Source organism: Lissotriton helveticus, chromosome 6 (assembly GCF_964261635.1).
Source record: "Lissotriton helveticus chromosome 6, aLisHel1.1, whole genome shotgun sequence".
Taxonomy (NCBI): Eukaryota; Metazoa; Chordata; class Amphibia; order Caudata; family Salamandridae; genus Lissotriton; species Lissotriton helveticus.
The window spans coordinates 95160153-95181869 of NC_136067.1; the positions used below are offsets into that span (position 1 = coordinate 95160153).

At 41.4% G+C, this 21717-nt stretch overlaps 1 protein-coding gene across 1 annotated transcript in view; it reads right to left on the reverse strand.

Annotated features, from left to right (window-relative positions):
* LOC144762274 (ATP-binding cassette sub-family C member 10-like) overlaps positions 1–21717 on the reverse strand; it is a 1353417-nt gene that overhangs the window by 495867 nt on the left and 835833 nt on the right. Inside the window, exons 10-14 of the mRNA XM_078647416.1 lie at positions 21031–21220; positions 19236–19313; positions 17333–17641; positions 15275–15401; positions 11923–11925 (exon numbers count right to left, since the gene is read on the reverse strand). Coding sequence (XP_078503542.1) covers positions 11923–11925; positions 15275–15401; positions 17333–17641; positions 19236–19313; positions 21031–21220 — 707 coding nt within the window. The remainder of the gene's footprint in view (positions 1–11922; positions 11926–15274; positions 15402–17332; positions 17642–19235; positions 19314–21030; positions 21221–21717) is intronic.

Genomic DNA, 21717 nt, shown 5'->3' on the forward strand with positions numbered 1-21717 from the left:
CATAGAAATCCATTCAGCCGTTCGAGCTAAAAGTGAGTCCAACCGCCCTATGGAAAACTCAATGTTAAAAACACGTTTTGGGACCCCCCTTTTTTCTCGGCCCCCAAACTTTCAGGGGACGCTCAGAAACAAAATGAGCCATTTTCCTGAAAATTTCAGCCAATTCCGTCCATCAACGCCAAAGTTATTCAACATAGAATTTTCAGAAATCCCTATTCAAAAAAATCCTAACTATATATACCTACTGGCGACCGCCAGTAGGTAATATATATATATATATATATATATATATATATATATATATATATATATATATATATATATATATATATATATATATATATGCAAGGCTCCAAACACCAGCCGGTTGCACACGTGAGCGGGTGCACGCCAAACGGGGGTGTACCCGTTGTATTTATCACAGCTACAAACATCCACGAACCGACTGTTCGTAAGGAAAGCAGCACACGCAGGGGGTGGTTCCACGAAGATTTTATTTGTGAACTTTACAGCATACGACGCGTTTCGCCAGAGGGCTTCGTCAAGATATGCAAAGAGCCGAGGCGCTCAACTCATTTAAATCAAAAATCTCACTTCCGCTACTATAATAGAAAGCAAAAAAGGACTATATACAGGGTCACAAATAGATCAGCCATCTTAGGACGGTGTAATAAGATATAGTGATATCACATTCTTAGATTAAACATATGCAGAATATATATACACATAAAAACTTTTTGCGTAAGTCCCATCGTAAATAATCTGGGGATTGCATGAGTTATCACGCCCATAATGGGCACCAGTAATCCAATAGTCCTTCTTTCACATACACGCCCTGAATGGGCATACCAACGAACAGGTGAACAGTACTACATGTTGAGGTGCAGACAAAGTAAATCAAACACTTAGCGATATGAAAAGCCATGTGAGCACATATGGATACGTGATTATGTTATTCGAAAACCAGAGTAAAAATACTCTGAATCCAATGGCTTCTAGAGACAACACTCCTGTAATTATGTGTAGATGCACCTCTAATGACATTGCCAAAATAGCAATCATAAATAATGCCCTGGATGGGCTAGTAAAATACTGCACCTGTACGAGGGAATTCAAAATAACAAGAGATGTAAGCACTAATTATAAACACAAAATTTACGATTCAGATATCCTAAAACCAGAAGTACTAAATATATGTATTGACACGAAAAAGATACCAATCAAGAATACAGTGCTTATGCCATCACGGATGTCCATGATAAATAGAAATGCATGTAAATTAACCCAAATGAACTGAAAGTTCTTCATGCATATTGAGGCCATTCGGGTGTTTGCTCTGCAAGTCAATTATATATCTGGACTCAAGCCTTCGGAGTTTAAGAAGGCGGTCACCACCCCTGATGTTAGCTGCTACACTATCGATACAAATATATGCTAACAGATCCCTGTTACTATTGTGTTTCTTTTCGAAGTGCCTCGCTACGGGGTAGGTGACATCTTTTTTGGCAATGGCACGCATGTGCTCTAATATTCTTAATTTAACCGCATTGGTGGTACTCCCAATATAGTTTAAGCCACAAGGGCAAGTGAGACAATAGATGACATATGCAGTTGAGCACGTCAGGAATTTAGTGATCTTTTTCGGTGTTGAAAGACCTGGAACTTTAAAAGCAAGCGTCCGCTTGCTGTGTTTGCAGGCCTTGCATCGGCCACATGGATAGAAGCCATTCAGTGCAGGAAGTTTGGGTTTATTATCAGGAGCAGTATAGTGACTAGAGACCAACTGGTCTCTGAGTGATCTGGCCTTCCTGAAGGTCACAAGGGGATTACTGGGCAGGTCAGCTTTAATAATGTTATCGGACATTAGAATATTCCAGTTCTTTTTGAGTATCTTTTTGACTTGCCCAGCATTACGGGAAAAGGTGGTAATGAGGCGAAATGCCCCATTATTGGATTTGACAGTTTTCTTAGGTTCCAACAACGCTTTCCTCTGCATCTTGTTAGCTCTGTCAAAAGCACTAGTTAACACCTTTTCACTGTAACCCTTTATCCTGAATCTTTGAAGACTAGCCTCCGCTGCCTTCTTAAAATCATCAGGGTTGGAATTATTGCGCCTAAGCCTCAAAAGTTCGCCATAAGGGATACTTTCAACCAATTGGCGTGGGTGGCTGCTGGTGGCAAAGAGGGTGGAGTTTCCTGCCGTCTCTTTCCTGAATAATTTGGTTTGCACCATTCCCTTGTCATCTATGTATACCGTGAGATCAAGGTAGTTGACTGAACTCCTACTGATATGACCTGTGAATTTTAAATTCATGTCATTGTTATTAAGTACGTCTATGAACACACTAGCAGTTTCTATGGGGCTATCAAGGATGATGAACAAATCGTCAATGTAACGATGCCATCCTATAATGCTGTTGTTCCACTCTGGATTGGTTATTTTCCAGGGAGCCTGCTCTTCCCACCAACCTACAAAGAGGTTGGCGAAACTGGGAGCAGAGCAAGCTCCCATAGCGACTCCAGAGATCTGCCTGTAAAGCTGTTTGCTGAAAAGAAAAATGTTATTTTTCAGACTGAAATTCATAAAGTCAAGCAACATCTTATTGTGTTCATAATAACGTATGGGACGTTTATCCAGAAAACTAGCCATCGATCTCAAGCCATCGTCATGTACTATACATGTGTATAGACTGGCGATGTCTAGTACCATCATGCAGTAAGTCTCTTTCCAAACAATGTTGTCCATAAGAGTCAAAAAATGTTTAGTGTCTCTAAGATAAGAGGTCAATGACATGACCAATGGGGAGAAGAACGAGTCCACGTAAATGGAGAGATTTTCAGTGAGGCTGCCGTTGGAAGCGACTATAGGCCTTCCCGGTGGATTTAGTATGTCTTTGTGTACCTTGGGAAGGTAGTAAAAGGTGGCAATCACTGGACTAAGACAACGCAGAAACAAGTATTCGTCTGTGCTGAGCATGTTATTGTTGTACCATTTGGATATCATGTCGTGGTACTCACCCACACTTCTATTATAGTCTTGATCGCCCACCACAGTGTAAGTTTCAGTGTCTCCAAGCAGTCATTTAGCTTCATTTTCATATTGTTCAGCAGTCAAGAGCACAATATTCCCCCCTTTATCAGAGGGTTTACAGACCAAGCCTGAATCTGAGCACAGAGTTTTTAGAGCAATTTTCTGTTCGTTGGTGAACTTTTCATTAGACGGAGTATACTGTTTCACCTTGCGTAGTCTGGTAAGGTCTCTCAGGACAGCGTCCGAGAAGATTTCGATGGCGTCAGTGCTCATGATGGGCATGAAAGTAGATGCCGGTTTGAATTCACTGCAACCTCCTTTTTGTTGGATGTTGGAAGTGGCCAGTGTCTGAGTAATTGTTACTTCACCTGCCTGGCCCAAGTTGATCTCTTGATCGAGGTTCTCCATAGCCTGAAGACCCCCTAGATCACGGCATCTAAGGCTTTCTGTAGCACTTTCGCTCCCAGACACAGTGCTCTCAATGCGCGGTTTTAATTTGAAAAATTTATGTAATTTCAACTTTCTCGTGAACTTAAAAATATCTATCCGAGTCTGTGCAAATTCGAAGTTCCTTTGAGGGCAAAAAGATAAGCCCAATTGAAGGATGGAATTTTCTTCGGTGGTAAGTACCTTGTCAGTTAAATTGATGATGGTTAAATTATCAGATTTTATGGTGTGTTCTAGGTTCAAACTTAGTTCTTTTTCTTTGGATAGTTCTTCATACTGCGTGTTACTGGAGGCGAACCTAGTGGATTTCTTCCCACAGCCCCCCCGCCTCGTCTTCCTCTTGGTCCTTGGTTGTCCGGGGGCTTGCCCCTGCTGCCTTCTAGTTGGTTGTTGCGCATGACTTTGTATTCCACCTGAAAAGAAGAAGCCTCTTCACTCCCATCTTCACTAATCGCTTCATCTGCGTTAGTGTCGGATTCAGAGGTTGCGGGTTCCGCAGTGTTTGGACCACTTGCCTTTTTCTTCAGTTGTTTCCTGGTATGGTCATATTTTTTGGCAAACCACCTTTTCCCGTAATGCTGGGCAAGTCAAAAAGATACTCAAAAAGAACTGGAATATTCTAATGTCCGATAACATTATTAAAGCTGACCTGCCCAGTAATCCCCTTGTGACCTTCAGGAAGGCCAGATCACTCAGAGACCAGTTGGTCTCTAGTCACTATACTGCTCCTGATAATAAACCCAAACTTCCTGCACTGAATGGCTTCTATCCATGTGGCCGGTGCAAGGCCTGCAAACACAGCAAGCGGACGCTTGCTTTTAAAGTTCCAGGTCTTTCAACACCGAAAAAGATCACTAAATTCCTGACGTGCTCAACTGCATATGTCATCTATTGTCTCACTTGCCCTTGTGGCTTAAACTATATTGGGAGTACCACCAATGCGGTTAAATTAAGAATATTAGAGCACATGCGTGCCATTGCCAAAAAAGATGTCACCTACCCCGTAGCGAGGCACTTCGAAAAGAAACACAATAGTAACAGGGATCTGTTAGCATATATTTGTATCGATAGTGTAGCAGCTAACATCAGGGGTGGTGACCGCCTTCTTAAACTCCGAAGGCTTGAGTCCAGATATATAATTGACTTGCAGAGCAAACGCCCGAATGGCCTCAATATGCATGAAGAACTTTCAGTTCATTTGGGTTAATTTACATGCATTTCTATTTATCATGGACATCCGTGATGGCATAAGCACTGTATTCTTGATTGGTATCTTTTTCGTGTCAATACATATATTTAGTACTTCTGGTTTTAGGATATCTGAATCGTAAATTTTGTGTTTATAATTAGTGCTTACATCTCTTGTTATTTTGAATTCCCTCGTACAGGTGCAGTATTTTACTAGCCCATCCAGGGCATTATTTATGATTGCTATTTTGGCAATGTCATTAGAGGTGCATCTACACATAATTACAGGAGTGTTGTCTCTAGAAGCCATTGGATTCAGAGTATTTTTACTCTGGTTTTCCTATAACATAATCACGTATCCATATGTGCTCACATGGCTTTTCATATCGCTAAGTGTTTGATTTACTTTGTCTGCACCTCAACATGTAGTACTGTTCACCTGTTCGTTGGTATGCCCATTCAGGGCGTGTATGTGAAAGAAGGACTATTGGATTACTGGTGCCCATTATGGGCGTGATAACTCATGCAATCCCCAGATTATTTACGATGGGACTTACGCAAAAAGTTTTTATGTGTATATATATTCTGCATATGTTTAATCTAAGAATGTGATATCACAATATCTTATTACACCGTCCTAAGATGGCTGATCTATTTGTGACCCTGTATATAGTCCTTTTTTGCTTTCTATTATAGTAGCGGAAGTAAGATTTTTGATTTAAATGAGTTGAGCGCCTCTGCTCTTTGCATATCTTGACGAAGCCCTCTGGCGAAACGCGTCGTATGCTGTAAAGTTCCCAAATAAAATCTTCGTGGAACCACCCCCTGCGTGTGCTGCTTTCCTTATGAACAGTCGGTTCGTGGATGTTTGTAGCTGTGATATATATATATATATAACATTTCTATGGCAAAATGAAACCCCTCATTTTGTTCCTTTTCAAATTAAATGTATTAAGTGTTACCACTTTATTCCAATCAAGATGACTTCAGGTGTGCCATACTTTTGTTATAAGTAAGACTGTTAGCGTTCTAGTTTTTCTTTAGAACACTCTGGGACATTCTGTCATTGGGCTATAGTTGGGCTACATCTGGCTGATATTTGGGCTACATTTGGGCTCTTTTGTCTCTGGTGGCCATCTTGGGAGACTGCATATCAGAATTTTTTTTATGAAATATAAGAGGATTTGAGAAGTCACTCAAAATGTGCCCTAATTTTTCTTTCTTCAGCACTAATCATAATTTCTATGGCAAAATGACCCCCCTCATTTTGTTCCTTTGCAAATTAAATGTTTTAAGTGTTAACACTTTATTCCAATCAAGATGACTTGAGGTGTGCCATACTTTTGTCATAAGTAAGACTGTTAGCGCTCTAGTTGTTCTTTAGAACACTCTGGGACATTCTGTCACTGGGCTATAGTTGGGCTACATCTGGCTGATATTTGGGCTACATTTGTTTTTTTTTGTCTCTGTTGGCCATCTTTGGGCTACATTGGGCTACATTGGGCTACATTTGGGCTCCAACATATATATAGCCCAATGTAGCCCAATATATATTTTTCAAAGTTAATTTTCGTAAAAACCACTGGAGCATATATCTTGAGACATAGCAAAGGCACATCGGGCTACCAGTCCCTACAATTTTGCCACGTTTTGTGGAAATCCATTCAGCCATTCGAGCTAAAAGTGAGTCCAACCGCCCTATGGAAAACTCAATGTTAAAAACACGTTTTGGGACCCCCCTTTCTTCTCGGCCCCCGCTTGACGAAACCCCCCCCAAACTTTCAGGGGACGCTCAGAAACAAAATGTGCCATTTTCCTCAAAATGTCAGCCAATTACGTCCATCAACGCCAAAGTTATTCAACATAGAATTTTCAGAAATCCCTATTAAAAAAAATCCTAACTATATATACCTACTGGCGACCGCCAGTAGGTAATATATATATATATATATATATATATATATATATATATATATATATCCACAGTAAATCACTCCTTCTGGACCTCTCCTTTGTGATTAAACCGCACTTTACCCGCATTTGGTACTCTCCCTTTTCTTCTCTGAGAGCGTGTTTACTGAACTTTGTTCCGAAGGACTATATATATATATATATATATACATATATATATATATTTATTGAACCCCAGCCAGTCTCCCCCGACTCGCAGAGGAAGGAAGTACCCGCGGGACTCCAACAAACAGCAAATATTCCTTCTTTATTAGGCACTGACGCGTTTCATTTTATGGAAAAACTTTCTCCGTGCTGCCAGGAATAGTGCAAGTGCCTCTCCCACCCTCCTTTTCAAGCAGCCTGTCTCACTACGATTTGTTTGTGGCAGTGCTGGTGTTAAGGCACCGGAGGAAAGCGAACCCAGGAATCTAGATTCACAAGGAGCAGACACCATGGGGCCCATTATGATAAAGGGCAATCGCCACTGCCCGTATGGCAGTGGCGATCCGCCCGCCAAAAACCTCCGCCCGCCTCTAATCCCCCCCGCCCCATTACCATGGCAAGGGGACCCCGGCGGACGGGAAGACCATCCGCCGGTGGTTTTCCACCAGTAGGCAATCCACCCGATTGCCTACCGGGCGGGCCCCCAGGGATTCCGGGTGCGGGGAGATGCAGAGGTACCCTCCTGCAGTTCTATGTACAACATGGCAGGCACCGCGCGGTGCCTGTCACATTGTGCATTGAACTGCATGATGTGCATTTTTAGTATTGCGGCGGGAGGGAGGGAGCACCGCCCGCTACAATGCTAAAAATGCGGGATGCCCCCGCCAGTGTGGCGGGCGCATCCTAATGTCCCCCACAGGACCCCCGCCCTTATGGCGGGCATTAATGTGCCTAAAGCGGAGCGATAAAATTTACTATTCCCACTCCAGTCAATGCAACAGTAGGGAAAGTGTTGGATAGCAGAGGGGTAAAAACTACTATTCCCACTCCAATGAGTGCAACAGTAGGGAAAGTATTGGATAGCAGAGGGGTAAAAATTACTATTCCCACTCCAGTCAGTGCAACAGTAGGGAAAGTATTGGATTGTGGAGGGTTAAAACGTACTATTCCCACTCCTGTCAGTTCAAAATTAAAAACAAACAAAATGTCAACAACTAAAAACATTTTTTTTAACAAAATAAATAAAAAATACGTTTTAAAAATTGAAATACCAATATATTGAATAATGAAAATTGGAAAAAATAAAAACATATTATAATGTTAAATACATATCACAAATATTATATTAAATAAAATAAAAAAAATATTTTCAAACAAATACATATTTTTATTTAGACATTATTTATGAACAAAAACATTATTACATAAATTTACCATATTTATCTCCTACCCTAGAACACCACACAATTCACAACCCACATCTAAATTTAAACAAAAAATCTACTTCCATAATTAACATAATTAATTATCAAATAAAGAAATATTATTAAAAAACAAATTAAAACACATACAAGTTAATTAACTTGCCGCCCTTTACCCCGTAGTCCCCACAACCTACACCTAAAATTAAACTGTAAAAAAATTATTTACACAATTAAAATTCTTTTGCAATAAAAAATCTGATAGTATTTAACAACAAATTATAAAGTAAGTAAAATTAATTTACTACCCACCCTTTACCCTTATAAAACTAAAACGATGCACACAACAGATGAAACAATTACTCTAATTATTAATCAATAATTATTAATTATCAACTAATTATTAATTAATAAAAAATGTGTTATGTCCCACCCTTTACACTTACAACCTCACAACCCACACCTGAAATTAATGACACAACTTCTATCTTTAATTTTCAATTTACTAATTAATATTAATTAACAACTAATTATTAATTAATTAAAAATAAGTAACGTTCCACCTTTTCCTATATATAATTAAACAATTAACAAAATGAATTATCAATTATTTATTATTAATGATCAACTGATTATTACATAATTAAAAATACATTTCTTACCACCTTTTACCCCTATAAACCCTACATCCTGCACCTTAGACAAATTACACAATTACCATAATTATTTATTAATTAATTAATTATTTTAACAACCAATTAATAATTAATTTAAAATAAATTACTTCCTACCTTATAACTCCATAAACTCCACATCCTACACATAAAATTTGCAAACAAAATAATAACGCAATTAACAATATAAAATCTCAAATAAATATTATTAAATAAAAAATATTCACTAATTTATTATAATTAAATTAGTTCCCACACTATTCCCCTGTAAACCCACAACCTGCTACGGAACTAAAAAGTGCAAAATGTAATCAAAATAAAATTGATAACTAGAAAAAATTGAACACATAAAAAACATAATAAATACTTATACAAAAATGCGTCACATGCATTTAAAATATATACTAAAATACATGAGTCTAATTTAAAAAACCAATATTTTAAACAACTATATTTTTGCAAACGATATTTTAAAACAATATTTCTTTCCTTAAATTCAATATTCTTGACCACTATATTCTTGCTGTCAATATTTCTGTATCACGATATTTACAACTCGGAATTTTGTGTAGGTCGACATTTCCAACTCGATATTTTGTCTAAATATCTTCATGGTTAATGCCTGCAATAGTCTCAGTGACAATCTGCTCTTCGATGGTCGTGCCATGAGGATAATGCCATAAACTCTGGGTTGCTTGTACTGCCATACAAATGTTTCTGTCTTCCTTTGTAAGGTCATTATCACATCCCTTTGGACGGGGTAGACCTCATTCATGAAATTTACCCAATTGCTGTTTTCTAGTGGTGGCATGGTAGTTGTTATATGTATCCCCAAATACTGAATGTGAAGATTTGCCCACTTAAAAAGAAACGTATTCTGTAGTGTATTAGCTGTTGTTGTATCTACAGTCCAGTTTAATCTCAGATTTTTCCTTATTCTCCTTCAGTCCAGCCACCTGTTCAAATTGTTCCAAGTGGCGGATGTACCGCAGGCAGTGACTTTTCCACCTCTATCAACAGCAATAGGTCATTGTCTTCAAATAAGCAGATTTTATGAGATTTCCCCCAAAATCAATTCCTTTAATCTCCTGATAATCCCACATTTTGGTCTATAGAGGTTCTATGGATGAAGTAAATAGGAATGAAGACACTGGGCACCCCTTCTGATTCCTGCCTGTAGCAGCACCCTTCCTGATTCCTCTCCAATATGTACAATTTGCAGGACTGGGTCCTGGTAATGTGCAAATATCCAAGTACACATTTTCTGTTCAAAGCCCATTTTATAAAGTTTTTCTGCTAAACTATTTCATCTTACTCATCTTACTCAGCCAAACGTTCTTTCAGCATCTAAAGTAATCAGTACTCTCGGAATCCCTTACTTGTTACCTTTTTCTATTATGTGGGTGACTCTTGTAATAGTATCATGCATCTGCTCCCTTTAACAACCCGGATTGGTGGGCACAACCATGCCCTGCAGATAATGTTCCAATCTATTTGCAAACACTGTGGTGAATATTGTGTCATCTAAGTCCAAGAGAGCAATGTGTCTATGTGTCCATTCTTTCACATCTTACCCCAGTTTAAAGATTCATGTAATATTTGCTTCTACCATCATCTCTATGACTGCGTTTTCCCACACCAAAAAACTGTAGAGTTGGGTCAGTATTGGAGTTAAGGTTCCCACCAAAGAATTGAAGAATGTGACCATATAGCCATGTGGAACTGGGGATTCCTCACTTTTACATGATTTTATTGATTTAATGACTTCTTCTTTCTCAATGAATCTAAGGGGCCTGTTAGGATGACGCCACCATCCACAACATTGTGGCGGGCGGTGCATACAGCACCGCCTGCCACAATGCTGTGGCTGTACTTTGTGCATTTGCATGACCAGCATGGCAGGCACCGCACGGTGCCTGCCACGTGTGCATGTACGCCCCCCCCCATGTGCACCCCCCACCCTCCCAACATCCTGGTGACCCGCAACGGGCCCCCAACTGAGAAAACCACATGCCTGCTTCCAGCTCCCATTTTAATATGGATGGTGGTGTCTAGCAGACACCGCCACCATATCAGGCCCCTTTTTCCCCCGGTCACCTGTGTGACTGGTGGAAAACCGGCAGACGGTCTTTCCATCCGCCAGGGTTCTCCCCGCCATACTAATATGGCGGGGGAATTGGCATGCAGGCGGAGGAGAATGTCGGGCAGATTGCCACCGCCATGCACGCGGTGACGATCCGCCCGACATTTTAATAGACCCCTAAGTATTCTGTTTGTGCTTGTGTCTGTGTGGGAAGCTTGCAATTCCTAAAATAATCATCTTCTATAATTGCCCCTTCTCTTTCGTTAGAATGCAAGTATTGATAATAATGCCTAAACACTTCAGTTTCCCCCATTTTGTCTGTCATTACCAAGTCTCCCAGGAGGCCCATAATTTCTGGAACATATGCTTTACTAACCCTGGCTTTAAATTGAAGGGCTAACAGGATGTCAGCCTTGCTGTTATTCGAATAGTATTTCTGATGGGTTCTCAGGATGAAACTCTCCACATTATTGCTAGCTATTACTGATAATTTCCCTGTTAATTTATTGTCCTAACTCTTACCACCTTAGTATGATTATTAAGGCGCTCTTCTCTACTTATTCCTCCTCAGAAGTTTTTGTATTCTAATTTTCGTTACAGTGTATTACAAGCATCCAATGTTGGTATGTGTGTCATGATTGTCATGTTTAAACAACCACAGATTTAATGTTTGTTTACTTTGGGATTGGTAGTAAGGGTCATCACACTTCTATTGCTATCCTGAGCTGCTGGGGGTAAGACATTTATCATCCTGGCTAGCAGGCAGCAGGTACTACTGACCTTCCTCTGTGTAGGCAGGATCAATCCACAAGGGGGGAGGGCTTCTCTTCTTGGGCGGAATTCAAAGGGGCCTCCCTCAAAGACATTTATGCAGCCGCCGCATGGACCAGCCTGAATACTTTCATTGCTCATTAATGAATAAGTATGGCTGAGTGCCCTCCTCAGAGACTTCCTCTGGGGTAATGGGCGCCATAAGATCGTGCTAGCAAAGTTATACCTGCCCACGGAACAATGGGGCCCATGCTGCCCCCTGCTTTGAGCACTACTATTTAGCTGCCCAACTGCAGTGGATAGTCCGGTGACTCGCGGACAGAGGTCGAGAGGATACTGCGACTACAGCCCCTCTCCTCTCTTTGGACTGCATCACTGGGCTTTTTCACCCAGCCGCTAAGTTACCTACACCGGCTCCCCTCCTTTTGGTGGTGGCCTACAAATGCTTCCGCCGATGCCTGTATGTTACGAAAGATCTAGTTCCTTATGCGCCACCCATACCGCTAGTGGGCTCCCCCAGCGGGTCTGGGGTACTCATGTCCCTGGAGCTTCTGGAGTGGCACGAAGCTGACATACAGACCCTGGGAGATTTATATCGGGATGGCATGCTTCTGTCATTCGAATCACTCGCTGAAGAGCTGGGGCTATCACAAGGACATTTTTTAAGGCACCGCTCCTTGATTACCACACTGGCCTCCAGATGGGGGACATGACGGAGGAGCCGAGCCAACACCTCATCATACAATATCATCACGTAATGGGTTACGGCCGACATTTAGTCCGGTGGTTTGCGGCATCCCTCCGCACGCATGTGGAGATAAAATTGGACTCACTTCGGCGCGGGTGGTAAGAAGACTTAGGAGGCAGCTGGAGGATAGGGAGTGGGAAAAGATATTGAAGAGCCCTAAGAGAATCCACAGACACATGTGGTTTCGACAAATCCAATTATTTATAGTTCACAGAGCATACCTCACTCCTGAAAAGATCAAGAGGTACTTTCACCGTGCGGATGCAGCTTGTCCCCGCTGTGCAGAGGTGGGGGCTGACCTAGTACATATCCTGTGGGGCTGTCACACACTGCACACTTACTGGCGGGCTATTAGTGAGACATTGGGCGCATGTACTGGTCGCAACATACCCTTCGAGTGGCCCACTTATTTATTACATCAATTCAGTAGGACGCCGACCACAAAAGTCACTTCTCGCTTCCTCGACCTGGGGCTAGTCATTGCTAAGCGCCTTTTAACGAAGAAGTGGAAGTCGCAATCCCCACCACACACGAGGGCGTGGAGGTATTCCCTCATAGCGTGGGTCAAAGCAGAAGGTATAGCCATCACACGGGAGGAAACACTGGGCCTGCGTAAGACGTCGATAGCAGGGCAACGGGAAGGTCTGCTCCAGTGTCTTATGCGTATGGAGGCGGACACACTAAAGCAGCGGCCGCTTGTGGAGGGGACCCCCTCTGCAACTCGAGAGGGGAGATAGGTTGGGTGCATCCTTATCCTGCCACACAGGCGCATTTATACTATTTATCTACTAAGCAGAGATGCAAATATGTGTGTTGGCTGTTGTAGCAGCTCTATGGAGGGTTGTGAGACGGAGAGGGGGTGGCAGATGTCGTTATAGTGGGGGGTGTTAGGGGACTAAGCGATAACTGTAAACTGGTAAAGGTGTAATCAGGTGTAATCAGTAGTCGAACTTAGCTGGTGTGGTTGGTTTTCTTCTTTAGTTACTGTTTGTTTATTCTATAACATCTGTGCATTCACACAAAGTGTATGATCTGTACCACTCTGCATAGTATGTCTCCAGTACCATGTTATGACGGTATTGCGGCCTCTGCTGAAGCGACGCATATGTTGTACTTCTGTCTGGAACTGTGGCTAAAGAGTCGCCTGAATACATGATGGCCATCCTACGCTTGTATACACGGACTCAGTGTCACTGTCAAAGTTTTAATTGCAGTAGTAATGAAATGCTGGAAACTGTTTTGCATACACATGTATATGTTGTGGAAAATTAATAAACAGATTTAAACAAATGATTAAGTATGGCTGAGTTGGTGTCCTCCTCTTTTGGTACAGCAGTCCTGTCAGCAGTACAATAATATTGGTATTCTGTTTGGTTGTTTCAACAGTGCATATTCAATAAATCCACATGGTATTGCATCTTACATTGGTGTATGTATCAATTTCCTTGCCGCTTGTTATCTGGCTTGGGTATACGCTCATTTTGTTAGGACTAATGAGTGGAAGGTGAACGAGGTAGGCAATGACTTAGTTACTTACCAATAATCTTCATTACTCCGAGTCAGTCTTCCTTGCCAGAGTCCTACCTCTCCTCCCATCCCTCCCTAGGGGAGGCTAAGAGGGAAATTGATATGTTTTAGGTATTTGGCTTGGGTAATCCAGGAAGGGCTGGGGGAGGCTCCCCCTATATGTCATCAGGTGTGATGGTCTTCCTGGAGCCAATTTGGTATTTTTTTTTCCTGAAGGAGTAAATTTTGTCTGTGAGCCACAAACTAGTTTATTCTGTTTGGACTGTTGCAAGGAATTTTTATGACTCAGAGTAATGAAGATCACCAGTAAGTAGCTGAGTCATTGCAGTGCTCCTACGTATAATCACTCCTCCTAGCAGAGTGAAGGAAGTGTCAACCAAGCACTTATGTCCTCTTTTACACTTCGGTGGGCTGACTGTTAAATTTTGAGTTTGCTGCCGGGCCAACTGATTTTTTTTTTGCAGTTGAGTGACTTCCTGCCTTGATGACATTAAGTTGAGTGACTTCCTGCCTTAATGAAAGCAGCTGCTTCAGTGAAAAAAGCAATCCTATAGGGGACTAGTGGACACTTTTTTAATTTTTGCCACAGAAAGACCCCGTCAAAATGGGGTATATCCTCTGAATACTAAAACTAATCCCCCTATATACACTGACAGTTGTCTCCTTGAGGCATAAGGTACGTTTGTACATATTTCTTATCAATGTACTTGACAGACCCAGAAAGTAATACAATGTCTGGGACACCAAGAAAAAAATGGGGCTTCCTGCTCCATTTCCAACAGTGAATGCACTGCTGCAAGTTTTTTTTTTTTTACTGCATAGCTAGGTGGGGCTCCAGTATCAGAAATACTAGCATCTCACACACTCCAAATGAAGCAGGTAATGCGAGATGTGGACTGACAATGCACCTGCACAATTTTAACAATTGGCTCAATACTCTGGATCAGCTTTTCCAGGATGTTGGAATATCATGGTATTCCAACTTGGAACTTTGAGGGTAGACATCTGAATTTACCATAGAAATCAAGACACTGCACCCGATTCCTAAAGGATTACATATTTGTGGCCCATCTGCCGTCCTGGAAATTTCACCAGATTTTAGTCAGTGGAATGTCCAGGTGGGGGCAGGCATTACAACAGTAATTCCACATGTCTAAGAATGCCATTAAATCATGCACTTTGATAACAGGGAATGTCTGGTCTTTCCCCTGCCTTGTCAGACATTGGTGAAACAGCACAAAACCTAGAAAAGAGGTGTTCAAAATATAATGCTTTGAACAGTGGCTTTTCACAGGTAGATCCCATTTTATCACAAGTAAAAGTGGGTCACAGTATTCTAGCACAGGGTGGTGTATCTAACCAGATAGTATTGTTAGTAATCTTCTTGTATTTAACTTTCAGGGCTTTTAATTTGACCTGTTTTACTATCAATAGCATCCTCATTTGTGGAAATGTCTGTTTTCAAATTAAATAAGATAAATTGCTTACATTGGTTCTGCCATTGAGGGAATATTTGACTGAGCTGCCATGTCCCCTACAGAAAGGTTCCTTCCGGTTTGATTTGTCAGAATAGATATCCAGTGGACAAGCCACAAAGCAGGGAGTTCGCGTGAAGCTGTGAAGAAAAGATGTAGGCTGTTAGATTAGTAAAGTTAAGAACTTGTTGAAAGCTGTGATGGGCAGATTTCCCAGCCGAGGGAAGAGGTTGTGTTGTTTGTCTTGGATAGTGAGATGTCCTGACCGTTTCTTCTTAGACCGCCAAGGGAGGAAGTGACTAAGATGATCTAGATGGAGAGAGAGGTCATATCCCTTGTCTGACACTTAGCTTAGCCTAGATAGAGGGGGCCAATTAGAAACTGGCTAAAATAAGAATACGTCTCATTTATTATCTATGAGAAGAGACCTAATTAGGCTGATCTAGGACAGAGTGAGTTAACTTCAGGGAATGGTCAAATTTATCAACACTTTCAGGAGACCAATTTAGGCACCGTCCCCTTAACTGCCATAGAAAGCACCTGTATCTCATGACTATATCAATCAACTAAAATGGGAAGATTTAGCACCTCTTACTTGCACTTGAAAGATTTGGCAGCATTTAGCTAAGCTTAATAAATATATAATGAAATAAAATAGAAAATATTTATTTTAGAAAACAAGGAACACCTTGCGAAATGTGCTGCAATCATATACCATACCATCCCTGCAGAATACCAGGACTGTACTGCCATCACGTGGTAGGGTTGTGCGGCTGCTCTCTCCAGGGATGTGCTATCATCACGTTAGGTTGCTACCTAAAATGCATTCATCCTGGCACTAAATTCAAGTGCGCAGATACCACCAGGCCAGGAGAGCTCACAGAATTTAGATATTTCAGTTTACAACATCCTTAAGGACAGCTCCTGACCCTAATTCTGCCTGTGGAACAAACACAGTGCTGCAGGGTTTCTTGAAACCTTCTTTCTGGTTCCGGGGACATTTAGTGGTTTCTAGTGATAATTGAGCTGAGTATTGCTTTAGCACTGATGTCCCAGACTTCTTTTGTATGCCTGACTCTCCCAAGGTAGCAGAGCTCAGCAGTGAAGTTTGAAGCACAAATACAGTATGGCACAGTAATCACACACACATTAAAAGAGTGATATCTTAAAAAAAAATGCTTTTATTTACATAAAGCAAGCAGGGCGGTTAGAAGAGACACGCCTGATGGCCCTAGCACCTTCTGGAGCAGCAATATGACTCGGTGTCTTCTAGCATTGACACAATGTGGTTGTGCACTCCGGTTAGCATAAAGAGTCCATGTGCAAAGTTATCCACTGGTGATGGATCACAAACACAGCTGCAAAACCAGGTACAATTGTAACTGCATTACCCCTATGACAATCAAAGTGAATTGGTCACTTTGCGAGCAGGTTGAACATTTAGATCAGCATCTATAACCTCGGAAGGCAGTTAAACTAAAAACACCACACCACTTAAGGAAGAATCTAACTTTATCAAGAAGTCATAAGCATCTTCAGAGCACCAAATATTTACACCTAGAAACTAAACACTGCAACAATACCACTTATACCCGCTTCTTCTCAAGCTGCACACACAGGATCTGGAATAATATACTAATCAGGACAATACCGGACCCTCTTTCACTTTGTTGAAAACCTGACTCAAAAAATCCTACATCTGACAAATAATATACATATCCTCTGTAATAATTTCAATTGATGATTTTCCAGAGGAAATCTTACTTGGACCTGGCCAGCAGCCAAGACTATCAATGCTGATGCTTCTTAATGCAAAGGATGGTAAAATCTGCCTACTTTACTTCCCTCATTGAAACACTCCTCCCTATTGCTCAACAAATTATACTCACAGTATAGAGTAACTGTGAATTAAGCTTTTCTACTCCCTACAAATACTCCCTTTCAATCATTAACTACATATTCCAGCATTTTGGATAATAGAATCAGCTAACACTTGAGGGTTATGCTTGAAGAGTCCCCACACATTGCAACTTCAGATTGTGAAGTACACAGAATAAGAGTCTTGAGTTACCTTGTGCTAGGAAGAAGCAGCATAGGATGGCACATGCCAAAGGTGTGCCCACTGCATTCCAGTATGCCCTGTAGACCAGGAAGGACACTATGCCTTCCTTCTTCTCTTCCTCGTCGGTGAGGTCGTCGCCATACCCGGAGTCCCCCGGCACCTGCCCTTTTTCTGTATCACAGTGGTGAATGGCGTCAGGCTGAGGACGTTCCCCTGACTGCTCCTCCTCATCTTCAGACTGATCTTCTAAGTCCATAAGACTCTGACTTTGTTTCTGGTTATCATCCTCGTCTTCTTTATTTTCACACTCAGATGATGCTGATGACACAGAGCAGAATTAAGACATCAAACAAGACGCACAACCCAATTTTGCTCAGCTCTGATGGATAAATCTGGCATCCTCCAGGAATGATTTATGAAGCTCATGCTTTTACCTGGAAACAAATAATAGCATTGGGTGCAGACTTCTATGGCATTAATTTAATTTACTAGTAATAAATAGATACAATCTAAATTAAACAAAAACCTTTTCTTCTAGAGACATCCTAGGGTGTCTGGACCCGGTGTAAATGTTCCATGGTCGAGCTTCCATAAAGTTTACCTGAGGTGGAAAACAGGCATCATGCTTTCTAAAATAATCTGGGTGCTTTCGATTAATTCCTCCACATTGCTTTCTTTATAGGGCAACATCAAACACGCTGTGAATATCATTGAAAATACAATGTAAGAATGATTGCACGTCCTTTCCATATCTGAGTACTTTTGCATAACTTATATTTTCTCATTTTAGTTAAGGATTCCATTGCTATTCCTCAATTCCTCTCTTTAACTCAGAATTTGCTTCCCAGCATTCTCTCTGTATTCTAGGATCCATCTGCCTATCTTAGAATACTCTTTAGGACGTCTCTCCTTAGTTCAGGAGCTTCTCCAGGATGTACCCCTTTGCCCAGGATTCCTGATCTTTCACCTCAGCTCAGGCTACCCTTGCTATTCCCTCATTTTAGCAGGATCCCTCTCAGAATTTACTTGTGATAGCAACATTTCTCTCCTTGGTTCAGCATCCCCCATGTTTTCCAGAACGTTTCTCCTTAGCACAGTATTCCTCCAGAATTTCATTTTTTGTTCAGGATTCTGTTTTTTTTTTAATTCCAGGATTCCTCCCTATATCCAAGGTTTCCTCTTTATTCTGAGATTCCTTTCTTTAGTGTAAGATTCTCTCTATATTCTTTGATCCATCTGCTCAGCTCACTTACTATTCCAGAACCCATCCGTTTAGCTCTCTTTCGCAGAGCTCCTCGTTTTAGGTGAGGATTCTTTTGTTTTTCAAGAATCACTCTCTTTTGCTCAGAATTCACCTTAGGGTTCATCCCCTTAGCAAGAATTTCCTTCCTATTTCAGGATCTTTCCACTTAGCTAAGCATTCCCTACAGGATTTATCAACTCAGCCAAGAAATTCTCATCTGTAATAGCATTTTATTCCAGCTCACACTTTCTTGCCTTTACAACATCCCATGTAAGAACTTGTGATATAGATAGAACGCCTGAGCTTGACTCCTTTGTTTACTAAAATGATTATTATCAGGTGTCAGGAGTCAGTGGTGGAAGTGGTAGCCCTCAGGCCTCTATTATTTAAGCATATTTAGAGGCCATGATAGATGAGGTTGTTGTAAGCATGCAGGGCTGGTGGTGATCAACTGATAAAGTGTTTCTAAAAGGGAGGTACCTACCATCCACACCTAAGAAAGCTATTAAAAGCTGCAACGCAGCAAAACATGAAGTGGTAAAGAGAGAATGAATTCAGTGTGTCACACTATATCATCTTCTACCTCCCTGATTCTGCAATAGCGGGTAGGATGGAAAACAGAGTCACAAATATGATATTGTGAAAGATGTACCATTCTAATTTTCTTACCCACAGACTCCTTGCTTCTCCTCTTGTTGTTGTGCTTAAGTGTGGTTTCCACCAGTGGAAGAATTTCAGTGGGTGTGCCTAAAGGAGAAAAATGGGCAAAAAAGAATTGTGAAATCATTATTCATCAGGGCCCTGATGCTGTATGTCCACATAATTATATGTGCTAATGTTCAATTTGGGCGTATAGCCCGTCTCAGATTCATTATAGAGTTTAGGGAAAGGAATGTTTTAAGTGTCAAATATGAAGCATGGCCTAGTGGCGAATATGCCATTAGCAAGATGCAATTTACTGGTTAATACACTGGGTATAAGATTAGTACATTGATTAGCAAACTGGAGGCTGGATGGTAAGCTAATCTTTGATTATCTTTTGTAATTTTGAGGAGCTAGTTATGCAGAACAAACCTTACCCAGGAGGTCCAAAGAGTACTTTCCACAGGGCATGAATACATATTAAGTCGAGTAGATTACATGAGCACAAAGAATGTATACGGAAGATCAGTGGTGCTTACACTTCTACAGGTTCAAACAAATACATGAGTACATTCACATCAACAGCCAAGCAGAAAGGAAGTTGGTGATAAGTCAGGACACATGGAGTAAAGAAGGGGATTCAATTTCTGCCCAGAAGGTGTGTGGGAGACATGCCCAGATGAAGGGAGAGATATTTCAGGAAATTGGGGAGCATTAGGAGAGATGAGAATGACCATTTTCTTGTCTTCCCTGTCCCCACCTTTGGATCTCCAGTTCCAAAAGGTTCATGCTACAGCGAAAAAGGAACAAAGGCTTCTTAGTCAGTAGTCCTGCTTACTCCTGTGCATGGACTTGTAGATGATGCAGAGTAATTTTAACTTGGCACGTGCCGGAAAAGTGAGCCAGAAAAGAGCCAGCAAGTGGGATAATGCGGTTAGCCTGGCAGTGATCACGCTGCCAGACAAACAGTTTAAGGAGAAAATGGGCAATGCAGTTACAGAAGCCAGTGAGCAGTGCCTTGGTATAGCAATGCAGGAGAGAATCTTTAACGCCTAGTGTCTAGGGTGTTATCTCGGAGTAAAGGCAATAGACATCATCTTGTAGCTTGCATTAGACACAACAACAACAAAATGATTTCACAGGGAGCACGAGATACATTTACATTGCTGTTTTAAGTATTTGTCAGTGAAGATACAACCTTTGAAACTGCATTGTTAGATAATCAATGTTGGGTTTTGCCGGAAATGAAAAGAAGCATTTCAATGTAAACCCTTTAAACAGATTAGGTAGCACCAATAGAAGTACATCCATCTCGTGGCGCATTAGTACTGTTGCCCCACATGGGACAATTAAGATGAATTTATGATGTTTTGGGGACAGGACAATAACCATCCCAGCCAGCCTGCAGCTTCATTCTGCATAAGAAAGACTACCTTGCACTAGCGGAGTGATGCTTTGCAGGCAAGGCCTGGAACAAGCTTCCAATCAACATCAGATGCGCCCCCTCCCTGAACATCTTCGGGAAGACACTCAAGACCTGTCTCTTCGAGTGAGCGAAGCTGCCTCCCCCCTCTCCCCTCAGTGCCTTGAGACCCTCATGGGTGAGTAGTGTGCTAACAATTCCCCTGATTGATTGATTGATTGATTGATTGAGTCAGACTAACACCAAGAGCTGCCTTCTGCCACTAGAGTTGGGGGAAGCAGTGGAGGAGTCATCAGAGCTAGCTGTGGCACTTGTATGTTATGTAAGTAAAGTTCCCTGTCAGGCCTTTCTTTGAGAACAGGCACTGAAAAGATTGAGGTCATGGGAGAGAGTTATTACCTGTCTGAATAATTTTTCCTTCATCCATTAGAATCAAGAAGTCTGCTGTGCTCAAGAATTCTGTCCTTTGAGTGCAAAGGATTCTGGTCTTATCTCTGAGAATTCCCAAAATGCACTTCTCTAGCAGGTGCCTGGCAACATCAGCATCAACTGCAGCCAGAGGATCATCTAGAAGATAAATCTCTTTATCCTGAGAAGAAGGATTGAAAAGATCTATGAAAACAATGGTAGTATGACATACAATACTTCACTTTCTCAACAGTAGCAGGAACACAAGTTAGAAATACTAGAAGGTGGTGTAAGAGCAGGGCCTGCTGCTCCCGGCATGGCAGCTTCACTGTTAAAGAATCCTATGCTAAAAGCAGCTGTGGTCCGCAATTCCAGTGCCTTCTACTAGACCATGTTCCCTTAAATGTTCTTCTCACCTAACTACAATTTCTTTAAGCAACCTACATCGGGCAGTATTGGAAGCGTTGACTACTTTTTCATCATTATTAATTTGGGTATGATCTGTATTTAATAAATTGTCTGCCAACCCCCCACTAGAGTCCTGATCCATGAACTTGCATGGTGTGAAGCCACTCCCACTGCCTATACACATCCATTCCTAGGTAAAACGAAGTCAAATGAATGAAGGTCAATCCATTCATGATTTACTTTCTTCTCCAGCTCTATGCCAGCTCAGCG